At 39.1% G+C, this 18,010-nt stretch overlaps 1 protein-coding gene across 1 annotated transcript in view; it reads left to right on the top strand.

The window, feature by feature from the left end:
• The first annotated feature begins 280 nt into the window (after positions 1-280).
• SLC44A1 (solute carrier family 44 (choline transporter), member 1) overlaps positions 281-18,010 on the top strand; it is a 98,925-nt gene continuing 81,195 nt past the window's right edge. The window contains exons 1-3 of the mRNA XM_011948236.1: positions 281-299; positions 5,449-5,538; positions 16,592-16,734. Coding sequence (XP_011803626.1) covers positions 5,536-5,538; positions 16,592-16,734 — 146 coding nt within the window. The 5' untranslated portion in view covers positions 281-299; positions 5,449-5,535. The remainder of the gene's footprint in view (positions 300-5,448; positions 5,539-16,591; positions 16,735-18,010) is intronic.

Here is an 18,010-nt window from a genome sequence, read left to right on the forward strand (position 1 = left end):
TATGTGTGCAAAAAAATGCATGTACTGTGGATATTGTTATAGGAATATATTCACACACTTACTTTAAAACATTAAAAAACTTTTTATTATGGAAAATCTCAAACGTTCATTTTAGCCATTTTTGAAAATCTTTAAATCTTTTGTACCTTCAAGTTTGTCTGGTATCAATTCCTTGTGCCTGAAGAACTTTCCTTAACATTTCTTACAGTTCAGATCTGTGGCTAATAAATTCTGTCACGTTTTTTGGTTTGAAAAGTGTTCATGTCTGAGAGATATCTTCTGTCAGCATAGAATTTGGGGTTGGTAGTTTTTTTTTTTCGTTTTCCTTTCAGCGGTTTAAAGATGTCATTCTGTGGTTTTCTACGTTTCATAGTTTCTGACAAGAAGACTGCTGTCATCTTTGTTTTTCTGTATGTGATGTGTCTTTTTTTACCCCTCTGGCTGCCTTCAAGGAGATCTTCGTATCTTTGGTTTTCAAAGGTTTGAGTATAATAGGTCTAGGGGGTGTGTGTTTGTGTATTATATTTATCCTGCTTGGGATTCTCTGAACCTCTTGGATCTGTGCTTTGATTTCTTTCATTATTTTTGGAAAATTTGCAGTCATTATTGTTTTCAAATAGTTCCTCTGCCTCATTCTGCCTTCTTCTTGGATTTCAATTACATATATGTCACATCATTTGTTTTTTATTTTATTTATTTATTTTTTGAGATGGAGTCTCGCTCTGTCGCCAGGCTGGAGTGCAATGGTGCGATCTCGGCTCACTGCAAGCTCTGCCTCCCGGTAGCTGGGACCTTAGGCACTCGCCACCACTCCCAGCTAATTTTTTGTATTTTTAGTGGGCGGGGTTTCACTGTGTTAGCCAGGATGGTCTCCAACTCCTGACACTGTGATCCGCCCACCTCGGCCTCCCAAAGTGCTGGGATTATAAGCCTAAGCTACAGCGCCCGGCCACATCATTTGTTATTGTCCTGTAGTTCTTGGGTGCTCTATTCTGGTTTTTAAATTTTGAGTCTGTGTGTGTGTGTTTCAGTTGGGATAATTTCTGTTAACCTGTCTTTGAGTGTACTGATTATTCTCCTTGCCTGTGTTTAGTACACTGATGAGCCTGAGAAAGGCGTTCTTCACCTTTGTTACCATGTTTGTTTGTTTTTAGCATCCCTGGATCTTGTCTTATGGTTTCTATTTTTCTGCTACAGTTTGAGGACTCAGGTTTCAGACATAGATTTTCCACTTGTTTTCTTTGATTTTTGTTTTCCTATTCTATAAAATAGAAAAGTCAGGAGTATATAGTAATTAACAGAATTGTTTTAGGAATCAAATGTGGTCATAGATAATATAAATGTATGCCCTTGGGCAAGCCCCTTCCCTTCTCTGGGTCTTAATCACTCTCGCTAAAGGCTTGGATTATATGATTACTTTGGTACTATTTAGTTCCTAAACTGAAAGATCCTGTGAAGGGGAGAGACCTAACATGTACTGAAAGCCTGGTATTAATCTCATGTAGAATCTGAGAAAGGGGTAAAATCACATTTAAAAAGTGCTGTTGCAAAACAGTTTACTTTTGCTAGGTCGGACAGCATTAAATCCTGTTGCCACTTGGATAAATCTGTTAAAGAATTATTACAAATTTTCAACTCTTGGGTTTTCTGACTCACTTGAGAAACTTCATGGCTCATAACACATCTCACTTGCTTTCCCTGTACCAATAGGATTTAAAATTATTGAGTTGGCTCCCAAAATTTTCAATGTGAGGAGAAACTAATTGAGGTTATTGCTTTTTACTAAGTAGTGCAAATAAAAAATAGTCTTATTGGAATAGGCTTTGGAGTCACGGGGGGAGGGGGGGAGTTCAAAGACGGATGGTGCAGGTGTGAAACCTTAGGCTGATTATTTAACTTCTGAGCCTGAGTTTCCTCATCTCTGAAATACAGACGATACCTACATCAGCTGTTTTGAATGTAGAAGACATAATGTGTGTAAAGCTTTGAGTCTAATGTCTGATTAATAGTAATCAATAACTGATGGCATTAACAATGGCAGCTAAAATGAAATATGTCACCATTAAGTCAAAATTTTAGTAAGTATAAAGGAAAAAGAGTTTACTATTCTTTATATCCTTTTTTAGTGGGAAAGTTCAGTTGGTAAAAGGATATTTTAACAATAGAGGGTTAACTGAAAAGTATTGATGAATAATAGTAATAACAGAGAATTGAGTGCATGCTGGGTGACAGGTGCTCCCATTTACTCTTCAGAACATCCCTGTGAAGTAAGCCACCACTCCTCTGCTAAATGTTCCTTTGTCAAGTGAGGGTGATCATTTTTGTTCTTCCACTCTGCTTTGGACTCTGTCAATATCTTTTATATATAAGTCCTACCCTCGCTCCACTTCTCATTCCCAGTGAGAGAACGTGTATTTGGCACAGGAGTGACCTACAGCAAGTTGAATGGACTTGTTGAGATGTTGAATCTTTGTATTTTTCTGGTCAAGAATGAAATATCTCTTTATGTTATAGATGAAAATTTAGGCATTAATGAACTGAATGTTGGTCTAAGGTAAAAATACTAAGAAAATAGTTGGAGATAAAGAAACTGCTCAACCAACCTGAGGCCTTCCCCTTTCTTCCTTCCCCATACATGCTGTTATATTAAGACAAATAAATACAACATTTCAAAGTAGCTTTTGCTTTATAAATTACCGTAGAGTAAATATAATGAGTATCAAAGATGGGTCCAAATTCTGTGTTTGGAAGCAGTTTTACTGTAATGGGTATTATTCAAGACTGAAATTATTTAATACAAAGAAACATTCTTTATTCATACTGTGAACAACTGTCTTCCAAAATACAGACCACAATACAGGCATTCTTGTATGAATTATACAGAGAATTAAGTCAATTATTTTGCAGTTTTTTCCAGTCATAACAGTTTCCACAAAAGTGCATTCCTGATCATAGATTTTAGAGTTGCAAGGAACCTAAGAGATCCAAACTAACTCCTTTCTGCCACCCAGAGAGATGAAGCAATTTATCTAAAGTCATGTAGCTAACTAATGACAGAGCCAGGGAGAGAACCAGTCCTTCGTCTATTATGCTACAGTGCTGCATTGCTCTGGAAAAAAAAAAACTGCCTACTCATTCTTGGTTTTTAGTGGGAAAACCACTAAACCACTAGTTAGAATCTTAGGGTAAGGCTTTTTTCCATGACTAACTAGTGCTCTTTTGTTTTCTGTGTGGGTGTTTGGGAACAAGCTAACTGGTTGTGTTTTTTGTTTTGTTCTGTTCATAACAATTGTGCAGTGTAAGGCAATAACAAAGCATTTGTTTGGTTAACACTTTAGGGGTTAGGAAGAAATTGTTTTAACTCAAATTCTCTGCCCTCATTGTTGATAGGCAAATATTTTAAAGTTGCGTTTTTTAATCTGGGATTTGAATTCCCTAAATTCTTATGAAAATCATGTGAATATCTGCTTACTTTTTTTCTTTTTTTTGAGACGGAGTTGTGCTCTTGTTGCTCAGGCTGGAGTGCAATGGTGTGATTTTGGCTCACCACAACCTCTGCCTCCTGAGTTCAAGTGATTCTCCTGCTTCAGCCTCCTGAGTAGCTGGGATTACAGGCATGCACCACCACACCCGGTTAACTATGTATTTTTAGTAGAGATGGGGTTTCTCCATGTTGGTCAGACTGGTCTCGAACTCCCGACCTCAGGTGATTCGCCTGCCTCAGCCTCCTGAGTAGCTGGGATTACAGGCATGCACCACCACACCCGTTTAACTATGTATTTTTAGTAGAGATGGGGTTTCTCCATGTTGGTCAGACTGGTCTCGAACTCCCGACCTCAGGTGATTCGCCTGCCTCGGCCTCCCAAAGTGCTAGGATTACAGGCATGAGCCACCATGCCCGGCCTATGCTTACATATTAAGAAAATAATCTGTAGTTTTCATCAGGTTATCAAAGATACATAGTTTGGTACTATGGTTTTAGAGGGAGAGAGAACTAAGCCTGGTTGCACTCTATATATACTAATTGTACTAGAGGGCTCCCTTATCTCCAGCCTCCTCCTGCTGATGCCCTTTCCTCCTGACAAGCCTTTTCCAAATAGCTTCCTGGATATTGTCATGGAAGCCACTGGAGGCCTCAACCTTCTCAGAGGAACCTTTCCCATAGGTTTCCCAAGGATACCTTCTTTCTCCCTTCACTGCTTACTTTTTCCAGGAGAGGGTGTGAGACTCAGGGATTTTTGTTCATTAGAAAGCTCAGGGGTTTTATTTCAGTTAGATTTCCATTAAAAGGGATTTGTGAGCTGACCCGAAATCCAAAGACTATTGAAATAAGAAAAAAAAAATGCAATTGGAATTCCAGTCAATACTTTGCAAGTTAACTTTTAGAATGCTGCTAGTTCTGTAGTTCAGGATTCTTTGTGTTTGATCTAGAAACTAACATTTTCTAGGAGCAAAATGAAAATGCATGGATTATTTAGGAGTTGCCCAGATCTGTCTATAAAAACTGATTTTTTTCTTCCTGAATTTTATTTGATTTAGAAAAATCTACCCCTGAATAGGAATCTGTTTTTGTTTGTTTGTTTGTTTGTTTGTTTTTTGAGCTGGAGTTTTGCTCTTGTTGCCCAGGCTGGAGTGCAGTGGCACAATCTTGGCTCACTGCAACCTCTGCCTCTTGAATTCAAGTGGTTCTCCTGCCTCAGCCTACCGAGTAGCTGGACTTACAGGCGCCCACCACCACGCCCAGCTAATGTTTGTATTTTTAGTAGAGATGGGGTTTCGCCATGTTGGCCAGGCTGGTCTCGAACTCCTGACCTCAGGTGATCTGCCGGCCTCGGCCTCCCAAAGTGCTGGGATTACAGATGTGAGCCCCTGGGCCCAGCCTGAATAGCAATCTATTTTGATGGGCATCTTTCCTAGAAGAGAACATATATATAAACAGCACATTCTAACTTTTTTTTTTTTTTAAGTTTAGTGTCTGGACACACAAAGAAAAAGCTAGTATTAAGACTGAAGTTGGAAGAGTGTATTCATTTATTCATTCATTTTTAAAAAGCCCTCACTGAGTACATATTATGAACCCTCAGGCGTCATGTTACATGCTGAGAAATAAGCCTAGTCTCTTCCCTTATGAAATTCTGCTGGGACACAGCATAACAAATAAGAATGACAATTTAGCCCACTAAAAACTCTAATATAGGTACCAAAAAAGCAATGAACTCAGTACCGGGCTTGGCCAGGAAGAGGGGTGGGAGTAGGGCCAGTGGAGTTATTGCTGTGGGGGTTAGCATAAACGTCACAGAAAAGGTGACAAATATTTGAGTTGTGTCTTAAAGGTTCAATAGAAAGTTGTTTGGCAAAGAAAGGCTTTAGCTATAGCTGGTGTATTTGTGCCCTTCTAACTTTAACTAAACTTAACATTTAACACTCTTATTTTATGTTTCCAATTAGAGCTCCAAACGAGAATGGAAGCCGCTGGAGGACCGTAGCTGCACAGACATACCATGGCTGCTGCTCTTCATCCTCTTCTGCGTTGGGATGGTAAGGAAACTCTCACAGATGGTCCGAACCTGGACTCATGATCCAAGGGAATGATGAGGAGTTGGTTTAATGAGGGCAGTTGTTGTGGAATATACGAGTGCTTATACAGTTCAGTGGTATTTTGTGTCACCCTTGATTTGTTTTTCTACATGAAAACTGAGCTCAAATTAAGGAGCAGCTGGGACTCGTATGCCATTCAGTAGACCATTTCAGAAAACAAATCATTTGATGTAAGTCTCTGAATGGTGATCTTGATGGGGTGGTGAGCAAAACAGTGACCATGAGTCACAAGCGCTGCATATTCACCCAACCCAGTCACACTAACTTGTTGGTTATCTTTAGGGCAGTCAGTTCCTCTCAGAGACTTGGTGTTCCATAGTTCTTCCTAGATGGGAGGCTGGTTGCTCACTCTCCTTCCTTCTGCCCGTCCTAGGCCCCTGCTGCCTTCTGTGTCTACTGTAATGAGTGGCATCTTTTGATTGGAGATCAAGGGACCTGGTGGTTTTCCACTGGCCCCTGCTGCCTGCTGTGTCTACTGTAATGAGTAGTATCTTTCGATTAGAGATCAAGGGACCTGGTGATTTTCCAATGAGTGTAGAGAATGGAGGAGCAGAGTTGCTGTTACAAGGTATTCAGGATGTGCACATTCAGTTGCATACCCACTCTGCCCTACAGGAGTTTCTGACAGACTTCAGTGGCATTAGAGTTCCTGGCAGTGTGCTGGGCTGAAAAAAAGATAGAAAACTGCTATATTTAAAGCGGACTGATATTTAAAAGTAGAAAGGACTTGGAAATCCTCATCTATTCCATCGCCCTTATTTTACAGATTAAAAACATCAAACTCAGAGATGGAAATGACTATCCCAAGGCCACACTGCTAGTTCATGACAAAGCTGGGAACAGAGCCCAGGTCTGTTCACTTCCAGGTCAATGCTGTTTTCTAATACCCCATTTCCTTTTCCTCAAGGGGACTCTGCAGACACATTATTGCTCTCTCTTTCTTAGTCTTCTACAACTCAAAATGCAATTACACTACCTCAGGCAGCCTTGCTCTTACTCGTGTGTATTTTTAACCCCCTTCTTACTATACCTTTTATAGAGTTTCTTTAGGAAAATCTTGCTGTTTGTCTCTAACTGCCCACCAGGCCAGCACCATTTGTGAATCACAGAACAACTGTAATCTTGGCTAATAGGCACAATTGTAGGTACCAGTTCTGCCTCTTACCAAAGGAAAAGAAAGCAATACATTTTAATAAGATATGATAAATCCAGTAAAATAAGGAGTGTTTATTTTAAAGATAAAAGCATAGTTTCACCAAATTTAGGATATTTAGGAAAGGTCAAAATACCTGTCTCCTAACTTAATGACTTACAAGATATTGCTCAAAAGTTTACTTAGTTTGATGGAATGGCAGCTGAAATATAACATGCATGAATGTTTATGCAGCATGTGGAGAAAAAAAAATTTTTTTTTTTGAGACGGAGTTTCACTCTTGTTGCCTAGGCTGGAGTGCATGGTGTAATCTTGGCTCACTGCAACCTCCACCTCCCAGGTTCAAGTGATTCTCCTGACTCAGCCTCCCAGGTAGCTGGGATTACAGGCATGTACCACCACACCCAGCTAATTTTGAATTTTTAGTTGGGGTTTCACTATGTTGGCCAGGCTGATCTCAAACTCCTGACCTCAGGTGATACCCATCTCGGCCGCCCAAAGTGCTGGGATTACAGGTGTGAGCCACTGCACCCTGCCGTAGAAAGATTCTTTGATAACAGAGTTAGTCCACAGCCTTTCCCCGCTCCCTGAATGTAACCCTGGGACAAATAGCAGCTGACTTTTCAAAATTGTTTACAAAAACGTATACCATGCCACCCGAGGTGCTTTGGATTTTCTGTGCTAAAATAGGTCAGGAAAGTGCAATCATTAATGTTAATAGGCTGATTTGGGAGTGACTTGAGACTAAGGAGTTATTTGTTTACTGAAACATTTTAATGCAATGGTAATTAATATAGTGTTGATTTCAGTATGATGGTAATTAAGACCCATTGTGTGTACTTTTAAATGTTGGCATGGCATTATTAGCATTATTTGTTTTCGAATGATTCTTTTAATGGATTACCTTCATGGAATTGAGCTAATATTATATTTTGCTATGTGGAAATAAGAAATCTTAAAGTTCTGGCCGGGCTCAGTGGCTCACGCCTGTAATCCCAGCACTTTGGAGGCCGAGACAGGTGGATCACGAGGTCAGGAGATCGAGACCATCCTGGCTAATATGGTGAAACCCCGTCTCTACTAAAGATACAAAAAAATTAGCCAGGCGTGGTGGCGGGCGCCTGTAGTCCCAGCTACTTGGGAGGCTGAGGCAGGAGAATGGCGTGAACCCAGGAGGCGGAGCTCGCAGTGAGCTGAGATCACACCACGGCACTCCAGCCTGGGTGACAGAGCAAGACTCCATCTCAAAAACAAAAAAAACAAAAAAAAAAAACCCAGAAATTTCAAAGTTCTATTCACTGGCACAACAGAGATTCAGCATTCTTTGGCTTCTGAGTATTTGTTTTAAATGATTTTTAGAAGATTTCTCTCTCTTTGGATTTCATTCTGTAGTACTTTTAAAATAAACATTTAACAAACATTTGTTGGGCATTAATCTATGCTCAAAACTTTAGTACATGTTTGTGTGTGTGTGTGTGTGTGTGTATATATATATACACAAAATATGTATCTTTTTAATTTTTTTAAATGACTATGAAATAAGTTTTATCCCCTGCTTATAGACAAACTATAGCAAGGTTAAATATTAGCTTATCTAAGAATATACTGCTGGAAATAAGTGGCAAAGATAGAATAGGAACTGGAACTTTCTGGCTATGTTCTTTTAATCAAGTGGCCCAGCTGCCTGCTTCTCTTACAGATTGTTTCTTCTTAGTAATCTTGCAGCCTGGTACTCAAACCATACCTTTATTCTCTGTCTTTATTTGCAGCTTTTTGCTCATTTTTTGATACCTATGGTCTGGTTCTTAAATATTCTAAGATCTTGTCATCTTTCACTCATCTCTACCATTAAATCTTTATACATGTTCATCTCTTCATCAATATTTGTACTTCTCTTTTATTTCTTCCCTTAGTTTCAAGGTTTTTCTAATGCTTGAGTTGTCTACAACTTAGAGTGTTTTTCAAAGCAAATTGCTCTCAGCCTTCTTAAGTGCTATCTTCTACATTTGAACTTTCATCACTATTTTGGAATTATTGGGCATATACTTACTCTGCTCCGAAAAATTACTTGTAACGTTGCACTGCTAAATTTGTATATTTCATTAGGGAGTAAATGAGTGGTTTTTAGCCCTAGCTGTACACTGGAATTAACTAGGGTCTCTTCTTTTTTTCTTTTCTTTTTTTTTTTTTTTTTTTTGAGACAGAGTCTTGCTCTGTCATTCAGGCTAGAGTGCAGGGTGCAATCTTGGCTCACTGCAACCTCTGCCTCCCAGGTTCAAGCCATTCTCCTGCCTCAGCCTCCTGAGTAGCTGAGATTACAGGCACCCAGCACCACTCTTGGCTACTTTTTGCATTTTCAGTAGAGAAGGGGTTTTGTCATGTTGGCCGGTTGGTCTCGAACTCCTGACCTCAGGTGATCTGCATGCCTCGGCCTCCCAAAGTGCTGGGATTACAGCTGTGAGCCACCGTGCCCAGCCTAGAATTAGCTGGGATCTTTTCTATAAAAAAAAAAAAAAAAAAAAAAAAAAACCCTAATTCCTCAGCCCTACCTCAATGATTCTCATATAATCTCTGCAAACCTGATATTCAGCCAAAGTTGAGACCCATTATTATAGGCACAGATCAACCACTGAAAAGATCAACCACTGAAAAGTATTGAGCAAGAAGTGTTAAGAGTGGGTTTAGAAAGATGGTGCTGGCAGCTAATGTTAAAGATGGCTTGGAAGGTGGAAAGAGGTTTCAGGCAGATCACTTTGGGGGCTGATGTAATGGTCCAGATAAGAGGTGAAAAACCTGAAATAAAGAAGTGCTAAAAGAGAGGAAGAGAGAGATTGAAGAATTTGGATCCATAACATTTATCAATGGTGTTATCAGTGTTGCAGACAAGTGAGAGACAGATCAAGGATGACTAAGAGGTTCTTGTGTTGGGGGTTCAGGATAGGTTTCTCAGCTCAAATCCCACCCCAGCTCCTGCTAGGTTCCCAACCACGGTTTCTGTACACATCATGAAACAAGGGTGGGATGGATAAATAAAGCACCACTTTATTAGTAAATACCTAATATGCCCAGTAAGTTACTCCCTGGTAAAAGTAACTTGTGGAATGAAGCTTGGGCCCAAAAGGCTAAAGTTCCTTCCTATCTAGGATGGTCTGACTTCATTCTGTCTCAAGGAGAGGTGTTTGTCAGAAAAGGAGAAGAAAAGAGAATGGAGATCTACCTGGACGAAATCTGCCCAGATCAGCTTACCACAAAAAGGCAAGAACGGAGGCAGCTGGATGGCCCTAACAAGAGTGCTTACCATGGAAAATAGAAGATACAGAGACCCCCTACAACTTACTTACCCTAGTAGTTATTGCTGTTTACTGTGAGCTAGACACTGTTCTTAGCACTTGACCCATAGAAACTCATTTAATTCCTACACCTGCTCAAGGAAGTATACACTGTTGTTATCACATTCCCATTTTACAGAGAAGGAAACAGAGGCATAGAGATAAGCTCAGTAACTGTCTTAAAATTACATAGTGGCAGCACTGAACCCAGAAGAGAAGAGGGAGAAGGGGAGGCCTCAAGAGGTAGACCCTACTTCTGTTTCCTGGAATTGAGGACAACCGAAAAAACTGTTTAGAACATGGACCTGTAGGACACAGTAACCTCGCTTGCCAGTGAAACATGGTCTCATCAATATCTCAGGCTCTTACCAAATCACTTGCCATTACCTCTTCCTCTAGTGTGATGTCAGGAAGCTAGGGTGAGGGGCAGAAGCACGGAGAGAGGAGATTACAGTCTTCCACTTCATATCTTGTGTGTGCCATCTAGAAGTGGTGCCACCAATGGAGATAGAGCATATGGAGGAAAGGGAAGTGTGGAATGAGAAAATGAGTTGTGGACATGTAGAATTTGTGAGTAAGGAGAAGCAGTTGGAAATGCAAAGTTGGAATCCTGGAGAATGATCTGGACTAGAGTTGGATTTAGAGGACATCATCTCATAGTTTGTCCCTTCAGACTGCTTTCACGGAAGTACCTTTTCTATTTTATAGCATTGGTTTACTTCCCAGGGCATGATGTTTCTACCTCATTAACTATTGTTGAGCATGCAGAACAGAGTGAGAGATTCACTGCAGTATTTAGTCACCTGTTTGGTGGGTTGTTCTTTGCTAGGATCACAGAAATAAGAAGAACAATGTGCCAAAAAATTACCATAAGGTTACCTGATCCAAATGACTTTCTATTAAGTCTGTTTCCTTTCTTTATTTTAATTTGTGGTAATTACCTATTAATGTACCTAACATAATATTTACCATTTTAACCATTTTTAAGTATGTAGTTCAGTTAAATTCATTTGTTTTTGATCTGGTTTTGCTTTATTTATTCTCAGACACTGTAGTAAACCAAACGGGTGTGAACTTCTCCCTGCAAGTATATTCTTAAAAATTGTACTCTGTATCTGCTTTCCCTTAGAAACATAATAGTTTGGAAGAGGAAGGGCTTTAGAGATTCATCTAATTCTATCCTTGTGATAATAAGGAAACTGAGGCTCAGGGAATAAAAAGTTACTTGCTCATGATGGTAAGGAGTATTCAAAATGAGGGTCAGTTTTCAGTCTTTCTTGTCTGTGTTCTTTTCATTGTTTTAGCTGCCCATGAAATTGAGCCTATGATTTCGCTCCCTCATGCCCATTATTTTCTTCTCTCTTGAGAACATTTCAGTTCTTTTAGGGTAAACCTTGCATTTGTGTATGCTGAATAAATGCTTATTGAGTGGTTATTTCCTAGACTTTCTATCGTTCTTTTGTTTTTTTCAGAGTCAAGGTCTTATTCTGTTGCCCAGGCTGGAGTGCAATAGCGCAATCATGGCTCATTGCAGTCTTGAACTTCTGGGTCCAAGCAATCCTCCTGCCTCAGCCTCCTGAGTAGCTGGTACTACAGGCGTGTGCCACCATGCCTGGCTAATATTTTTATTTTTGTAGAGACAGGGTCTCACTGTGTTGCCCAAGCTGGTCTCAAACTCCTGGCCTCAAGTAATTCTCCCACCTCAGCCTCCCAAAAGTGCTGGGATTACAGGCATGAACCACTGCTCCTGGCCTCATTCTGTTTTTTTTTTTTTTTTTTTCCTTCTTCTTTCCTCATTCTTAGAGAGAGGCATCCTATTACATGTTTTAAGAAGTCTGGGAATCTGACAGATTGACACAAGTTTATAATTTTGTTTAATTTGTTTACATAAATATTCACTCCACATCAGGCCTTTCCTAGGGTAGGATACTAATCCTGCCCTGTCTGCTGGGTCCTCATAGCCCTCTGAATCTTAAGGTTCTCGAAAGAGGAGAAACAGAAGCCAAATGTTCCAAGATTTTACAAATCAGTTATTATAAGATTGAGCCCAAGCACTGATGAGATATGGGCTTTATAGAGGTGAAGTGAAGGAGGTGGTATCTGAGAAAAAGAGAGTCAGTATATGTTTTCATTAATTCCAGGGGAGAGGGCTGTAAGCAGAACTCCTTTTTTTCCCTATCTTTTTATTTTGAAACATTTTGCCATATTCATACACCATCTCCCACCCACTCTATACATGTTTTTGTTGACCATTTTTTTCAAAACTAAATATAGTCCTTCTGCTTTGTTCAGTTACTTAGTAGAGGCTCTGGGTATAAAATTCAAACATGCTTATGAAATAAAAGTGTGTCTTTTTTTTTTTTTTTTTTTACTAATAGCAAATAAAACTAAGCATAAGCCCTTACTTAGGTACAACTAGACCTTGTGATACTAAGGGAATATGAGCACAGTTCATTAATGAGCAAATTGTCTTTCTCCCACTTAGGCAGCCAGTACTTATGAGTTGCCAGGTCATGCCTCTGACCCACCATCCCTGTGTGCCTTCATCTGATTTGAGTCAGCTCCTCTTCTCTCTCTTAAAATAGCAGTGCCGAAAGCACTTCCATAGCTCACTCATTTGAACATTTTAGCCATGATTTTCTTCCTTGCTAATAGTCTTACTTTCTCTCTAAGATTGCTTCCTACTCCATGCTTATGAAAGCCTTCCTTATCCCCTTATCATTTGCTTCGTTAATGTGATTTTTCCTTCTGTTGAATGCCTTTCCCCTCTTTCTATGCTGAACCATTAAATTATTGAGTGTATTCTGTAAAGTTTCTCTCACCCCACTTTAATTTCATGTACCACATTGTTTCCTTTCTGAAATTATATTGCTTCCCACATTTGGATTTTAGAATTTTTCTTTTTAAAGATATTGTGTTTTTAATTGTATTTGGCCTAGTTCCCCATTGTCAGTGGTTGTACCATATGAGAAGTCCTAGGATAATAGTCATGGTTTCTTCCCATCTTATTAGCTTATTATTCTCCTTGCCCATCCCCCACCCCTGGCAGCTTTCCACCCTCTCTAATACTTCTGGAAGCTACTAAGAAGTTTAAGTGGCCTATGTGAAAATATGTCAGTGTCCCATTTTAGCATATATATGTAACATTTACAATTTATACCCCTGCCTACATCCGAGAGGGATGTGAGGTGGCTTATGATGATAAAGAAAAAAACCCACATGTCCAACAGTACTGTTAAAAATAGTCAGAAAAGGAAATCAGAAGCCACTTAAAGGACTCTGTAACACAATGTACTTACCAAACATAAGAAGAAAATTCCTATAAAAAGTAAAAGAAGAACATAACCTTTTAATTATGTAACAACTTTGCTATTCTAGATTAGTAGTGAAAGAAGATTGTAATTGTGGTCTGAAAATATTTTTGTACAGTAACAAAATTACTGACATTCTCGCTGTTCCCCCTAGAAATTTTTGTTCTAAAACAGAGAACCGAAGGAGTTTTTGTTAGTGTCCAGTTACTGTTGTTAACCTCTTTAGTCTGACTTTCCCATTCAAATTTACCGCTAACAGCTACCATTTATTGATCACCTGCCATGTACCAGACAGTCAGCTAGGGATTGGATATGCATTATTTCATTTAGTTCTCATCATTAGGCTGTGAAATAGATGGTATTACTCTGTGTTAAGAGATGAGAAGGGAACAGAGTCTAAGTACGTAATTAGATAAAAATTACACAGATAGTAATTGGTAGAGTGAGGGTTTGAATCCAGGTCTTACTGAATACGAAGTCCATTCCCTTACCGTTAATCTGTGTTTTCTTGTTAAAACATGTGTTGGAAGCCTCGCGTGGTGGCTCACGCATGTAATCCCAACACTTTGGGAGGCTGAGACAGATGGATCATTTGAGGTTAGGAGTTCGAGACCAGCCTGGCCAATATGGTGAAACCCTGTCTCTACTAAAGATACAAAAATTAGCTGCGTGTGGTGGTGCATGCCTGTAGTCCCAGCTACTCAGGAGGCTGACACAGGAGAATCGCTTGAACCCGAGAGGCAGAGGTTGCAGTGAGCCAAGATTGCGCCACTGTATTCCAGCCTGGGCAGTAGAGCTAGACTCTGTCTTTAAAAAAAAGTGTTGGAAAGGTTAGCTATTAAACCTCCTAATACTTGCCTCCTTTTCCAGTTTTTACTCAGCACATGGCTTCCTAATTTGAAGTTCAAAGATATGCTTAAAATGGTATGCTGATTCACACATGTAAATATGCAAATATGTATGCAAAGCATTAAATTTTTTTTTTCCATGTCTTAGTATTGGGTTGAAGTTCTGAGGTGGGATTGATTGCCCTACAGTGTCCTTGGAGGAGTCAGGAGAGGGGGAGAGGGGCAACAGGGTGAGTGTGAATGAGTAAGTACTGACCAGCTGTGTCTAACCCCACCGCTAGCAGTTTGTGCTGCTTGGAGGCAGAAGGAGACTAACATGTATTAAGACATGCACTTTACATGTAGCATGTATTATCTCATGTAATTCTCACAACAGCCTTTGTGGTAAGTGGTTTTAACCTTAACTTATAAATGGCAAACTGAGGCACAGAATTAAGTAAGTTTGTCCAAGGTCACCCAAGAAGAAAATGGAGTCATCAGTATTCCATTGATCAACGCAGGCTTTTCTGACCCCGAAGCCCACCACCTTTCTCTTGTAGCATATTCTCACTTATAAAATAGTACCTAACAACTATAATAGCTAAGACTTTATTAAGCTCTTACTATATGCCAGGCAGATTTTTTTTACCATTTTACTGGATTACATCATTTAATCCTTACAACAGCCCAATGAGCTACATACACTCATTATCTCAATTTTACAGATGAGTAAATTGAGACAGAAAGTTGAAGCTAGTGAGTAGCAAATCAGGGATAGCCTCCACTCTCAGTCTATTTTTTTACAAAGTATAGCTTCAAGAAGTTTCTACTGACTGTAGCTATGGTCTCTACTCTTTCCTTGTAGCTCCCTTACCTGCACAATGAAAGTGCAGGGCTTGTTTAGAAAACAGTTTGTTTGCCTTTTTAGGTAAGTATATTTAAGGGGGAAATACTTTTCTCTGAGGAATTGCATCTGAGTATAGTATTTTCCACTCTAGGCCTTAGATCTAGCAGGGCTATTTAGATAAGTACTACTCATTATACTTGGCTGTGATTAATTAAATAATGATAGTCTCTGCCTTCATAGCCAGTTTACTAAAGATAATAAAAATGTAACCTTTTAATGACCAGGTTGCAAGAATAGTTCTTAGCCTCAGTCTTTCCCCCCAAATACAATCAGTTTATCAGTAGTGATTCACTTTACTTCCTGTTCTTCTGGCTAGTAGCTTGCTGTCAAGCATAGGCTTTTTTTTTTTTTTGAGACGGAGTTTTGCTCTGTCACCCAGGCTGGAGTGCAGTGGCTGAATCTCAGCTCACTGCAAGCTCCGCCTCCCGGGTTTACGCCATTCTCCTGCCTCAGCCTCCCGAGTAGCTGGGACTACAGGCGCCAGCCACCTCGCCCGGCTAGCTTTTTGTATTTTTTAGTAGAGACGGGGTTTCACCGTGTTAGCCAGCATGGTCTCGAACTCCTGACCTCGTGATCCACCCGTCTCGGCCTCCCAAAGTGCTGGGATTACAGGCTTGAGCCACCGCGCCCAGCCAAGCATAGGCTTTTATTGCTTTGTTTTGGTCAGTGCATGCTTGACTTAGCAAGCATGATGTGCTTCTGAAGTATCTACCATTTGCCTTTAGTACTGTGATGAAGCATATTCCCATGAAATGAAGTGACCTTTGCAGTATACAAAGCCAGTGCCTTACTGTCCTCTAGTCTTCAATATTAAGAGCATGGCAGTGCTTCACGATGTAATTCTTTGACTTGTATACAGCTTTATTGCAGGAAGGAAACAGAAGTATTGCTTGCAATGAAGCGATAATGATTCAAAACCCGCGTTCCTATTGTTCTTTGAATTTTTTTCTTTCATCCTTTGCTGATGTTCACTTAAAGGAACCCCTTTACAACCAAATGAAACTAAAGAATGAGGAAAGCTGGGTTTGATTCTATGCCCTGATCTTTACTAGCTTTGATGGCCTTGGATAACTTGTTTAACGTCTCTAGGCCTCAGTTTCTTCATCATGAGGATTAGAGATAATGTACTACAAGCACCTATTAAGAGTACACAGACTGGCACAGAGCAGGTGTTCTGTATAGGGAAGCTGATATTATTACTATTATTATTATTAATAAAATTCAAAGATGATCTTGTGATGTAAAGGTTAGGATTTGTTTTGTTATGGTAGTAAATAGTGTTTCCCTATGGACTTCTTTGTATTGCTTATGTGCAATCCGAGGAAAACAGTAGAACAGTGTTTGCAGTAAGGAAAGATAGCTCTTTGTTCCCTTCAGCAGACAAAAGAAGCTCATTATCGTATCAACTAGTGACTGTTGGCTATTGAAATGGTTTATTTGTATGTTTTTTTCTGTTTCTTTCCTAGGGATTTATTTGTGGCTTTTCAATAGCAACAGGTGCAGCAGCAAGACTAGTGTCAGGATACGACAGCTATGGAAATATCTGTGGGCAGAAAAATACAAAGTTGGAAGCAATACCAAACAGTGGCATGGACCACACCCAGCGGAAGTGAGTAGACTGTTGCTGAATGATGAACACATGGAAACTTTGAAAGAGGCACAGAGAAAATCCTGCTATTCTTACTGTTTTACAGATAATATCTTACCAAATATTATTTTTATGTGACTTCTGTTGGTGTGTTTGATTTTTTTTCACTGAACCCTTGAATCATTCTTGTTTTTGGTCTACAAATATATTCTTCAGGAAACAGAATTAGTTACCATGTTAAAATGGGCTGCCTTTATCCATGTTAGTGGGTAAAGGCTTGATTTGAAAAGGTGATTATTTTACTCTTTTTTTTTTTCCATTAGCCTTTAAGCTGTGCACTAGTTTTAACCCTGTAACATTTTTTTCCTCTAAGATTATACTTAATGGGAGAGAGAGGGATGATAATGGATTTTGAAATATTAACATTATAAAAAATATTTTATGTGGTATGATTTATAAGTATACATCAGTTTCCTATTTTACAAAAGATGCATTTTGTCAGACTTTAAAATTTGCTTTGGGTTCTCAATATTCATCTTTTAGATTTCATGAGATTCCTGACTTAATTGACTTTTTTTCAAAAGAGCTATCATTTTGTTTTTAATACCTGTGGGGAAAATAGATTTTATCTAGCATATTTTATGTATGATGCTAATATATTTGTGTAAACTATATATTTGTGACCCATGAAGCCTTATTAGGCATTTGTTCTTCAGAATTAGCAAAACTAATTTTAAGGTAGTAGGCTAACTAATCCTGTTAATGCGCTTTATAAGAAAAGGCTAAGCAGGTAACATTTTAAGGTTGTAGGTCTATTATAAAGCATTTTCCAGGAACATAATATATAATAACTGTATTTATTATTATATAAATCTGTTGGTTAAATCTGGGCCCCTAGTGGGAAGTATAAGATTAATTTGATAATGTTACAAACCTGAAGAAATCCAAATAGTTAATTTCTCAGTGTTATTCCTCCCATTAATGAAGATAAGATAATGCATTTTAAATAAACAAAATTGTAAATGACAGCAATGAGTATCTTTATAGCATCCCAAAGTCAACTAGCATGTGATACCACACTGTGAGGTAGGTGAAACAGAGGCTTGGAAGACTGAAGTAATTTTCCCAAAGTCACATGGCTGGTAGGCGGTAGAATATCCAGCCCAGAAGATGAGTTTTTCTCTTGATATGCACCTGCATCCATTGAGAGAAGTAAAAATTGGACTCTTAGCAATTGGAAGAATTGTTACATTTCTTCTTCTTTACAATTGCTTCATGAAATTAACGCAAATTTTAG

This window comes from Colobus angolensis, unplaced genomic scaffold, assembly GCF_000951035.1.
Source record: "Colobus angolensis palliatus isolate OR3802 unplaced genomic scaffold, Cang.pa_1.0 Scaffold276, whole genome shotgun sequence".
In the NCBI taxonomy this organism is placed as follows: Eukaryota; Metazoa; Chordata; class Mammalia; order Primates; family Cercopithecidae; genus Colobus; species Colobus angolensis.